Raw genomic sequence first — 1,572 nt, forward strand, 5'->3', positions numbered from 1 at the left:
TAGATAAGGAAACCAAAGTTCAGAGAAGGTGAGTCACCTCTCAAAGCTGCACAGCTCCAGTGTGGACTGTGAACCTGGGCTTTCTCAGAGACTACGGGGCTCCTTCACCACCCCACCCCCACCTGCTTCTCCTCTAGGTTCTGTCCCTGGCATCCTGCCAGCCCTCCCCAGGATACCGTCTCGTTGCTCCTCCTGTCCACCCTCCACCATCCTTCTTCCAGAGAAGGGGCCCAACCGGAAGGTGGCTCAGTTAGGAAGTTCCACCCACGTGAGCGAGCAGGAGCCAGGGATTCTGGGCAGCCCGTGGCTTTAGGAGAAACTGAAACTGGGTGTGCTGGGGGCGGAGTGGTCACTGGGGATTTAAAGAGCCACCACTTCCTTGGGCCTCCATAGGTCACTGGGAGGGGACAGCTGCTGAGGGGACATCCAGGACCGGACTGAACCTGTGTTCCCCTTGCCTAAGCCATGCAACTCTGTGGGAGTGGCGCGCTGCTGACTGAGACAGTGAGTACGGGGGAACTAGGAAAGAAACGCTATGGAGAGAGACAAGGAAGAATGCAGTAAGGTCACCATGATCTGTGTGACTTGGGACTGGGCTGCACACTCCCATCAGAGGTTAGTTCCTCCTGGGCACTGGAATGACGCCTTCCTGGCTCACACTGCAGACCAGTCTCCAGCTTTGAACTTGGACCCTGCGCGCATACGTGCTTCTTCCTCTCAATCCATTTGCTCTCATCTTGCAGCCTTTCCCAGATCCTTCCCTTCTCTCCCCAGTCTCTCAGATCACAGCTGCCTTCTTTCCTCACCTACTCTGTCTTTCCCCAGCCTCTATTCTGGTCTGAAGTTTGCCCTGAGGAGCATATAGCCACAATCCAAGGAACATGCAGAGTCCTCAGCCAGAGTGGATGGAGACTTACCAGAGGTGGAGTGACAGAGACAGGGTCCTACTCTAGGCATTTGGCTTCAAGTTCCATTTAAGTTTTGTGGTTCCCCAGTGTTGGAAGGCTGAGAGCTCTCAGGAGCAGTCCTCTCTCTGTCCAATGGACTCTCCATCAGTTCTAGGCAGCCGCCCCGCTGCCATGTGAGTGAGCATAGTCTTGCAGACCTCTTCTGTGCCAGGCTACTCTGCTTTGTTTGAGAAAAGATCTCATGTTTCCCAGGCTGGCTTCAAACTCACTACGTAGCCAAGTCTGGCCTGAACTAATCCTTCCATTACATCTGGACATTTTGCCTAATTTTTGTTTGTTTGTTTGTTTGGTCTCCTCTTCCTACTCCTCCTTTTTCTTCTTTTCCCCACTTCTGTGCCCTTCTAGTTTAGTGCCTGGTACATAGTAGGTGCTTAATAAGTGTTTGTTGAAGGGCTGGGGAGCTAGCACAGTCAGTTCAGTACTTGTCTTTTAAGCCTGAAGACCTGAGCTTGGTCCCTAGCATCCATTTAAAACACGTGGTTGGATGTCAGGCACCTGCGATCCCAGCCCTGGGAGAGGAGCGCTTGCTGGGAGAGGAGCGCTTGCTGGGAGAGGAGCGCTTGCTGGGAGAGGAGCGCTTGCTGGGAGAGGAGCGCTTGCTGGG

At 53.8% G+C, this 1,572-nt stretch overlaps 1 protein-coding gene across 2 annotated transcripts in view; it reads left to right on the forward strand.

Annotated features, from left to right (window-relative positions):
• The first annotated feature begins 389 nt into the window (after positions 1-389).
• The window catches only part of Batf2 (basic leucine zipper ATF-like transcription factor 2), an 8,563-nt gene continuing 7,380 nt past the window's right edge, over positions 390-1,572 (forward strand). For both annotated transcript variants that reach the window (XM_021205134.2, XM_021205125.1), the window contains exon 1: positions 390-504. In XM_021205134.2, the coding sequence (XP_021060793.1) occupies positions 466-504 (39 nt within the window). In that variant the 5' untranslated portion in view covers positions 390-465. The remainder of the gene's footprint in view (positions 505-1,572) is intronic.

Source organism: Mus pahari, chromosome 1, assembly GCF_900095145.1.
Source record: "Mus pahari chromosome 1, PAHARI_EIJ_v1.1, whole genome shotgun sequence".
In the NCBI taxonomy this organism is placed as follows: Eukaryota; Metazoa; Chordata; class Mammalia; order Rodentia; family Muridae; genus Mus; species Mus pahari.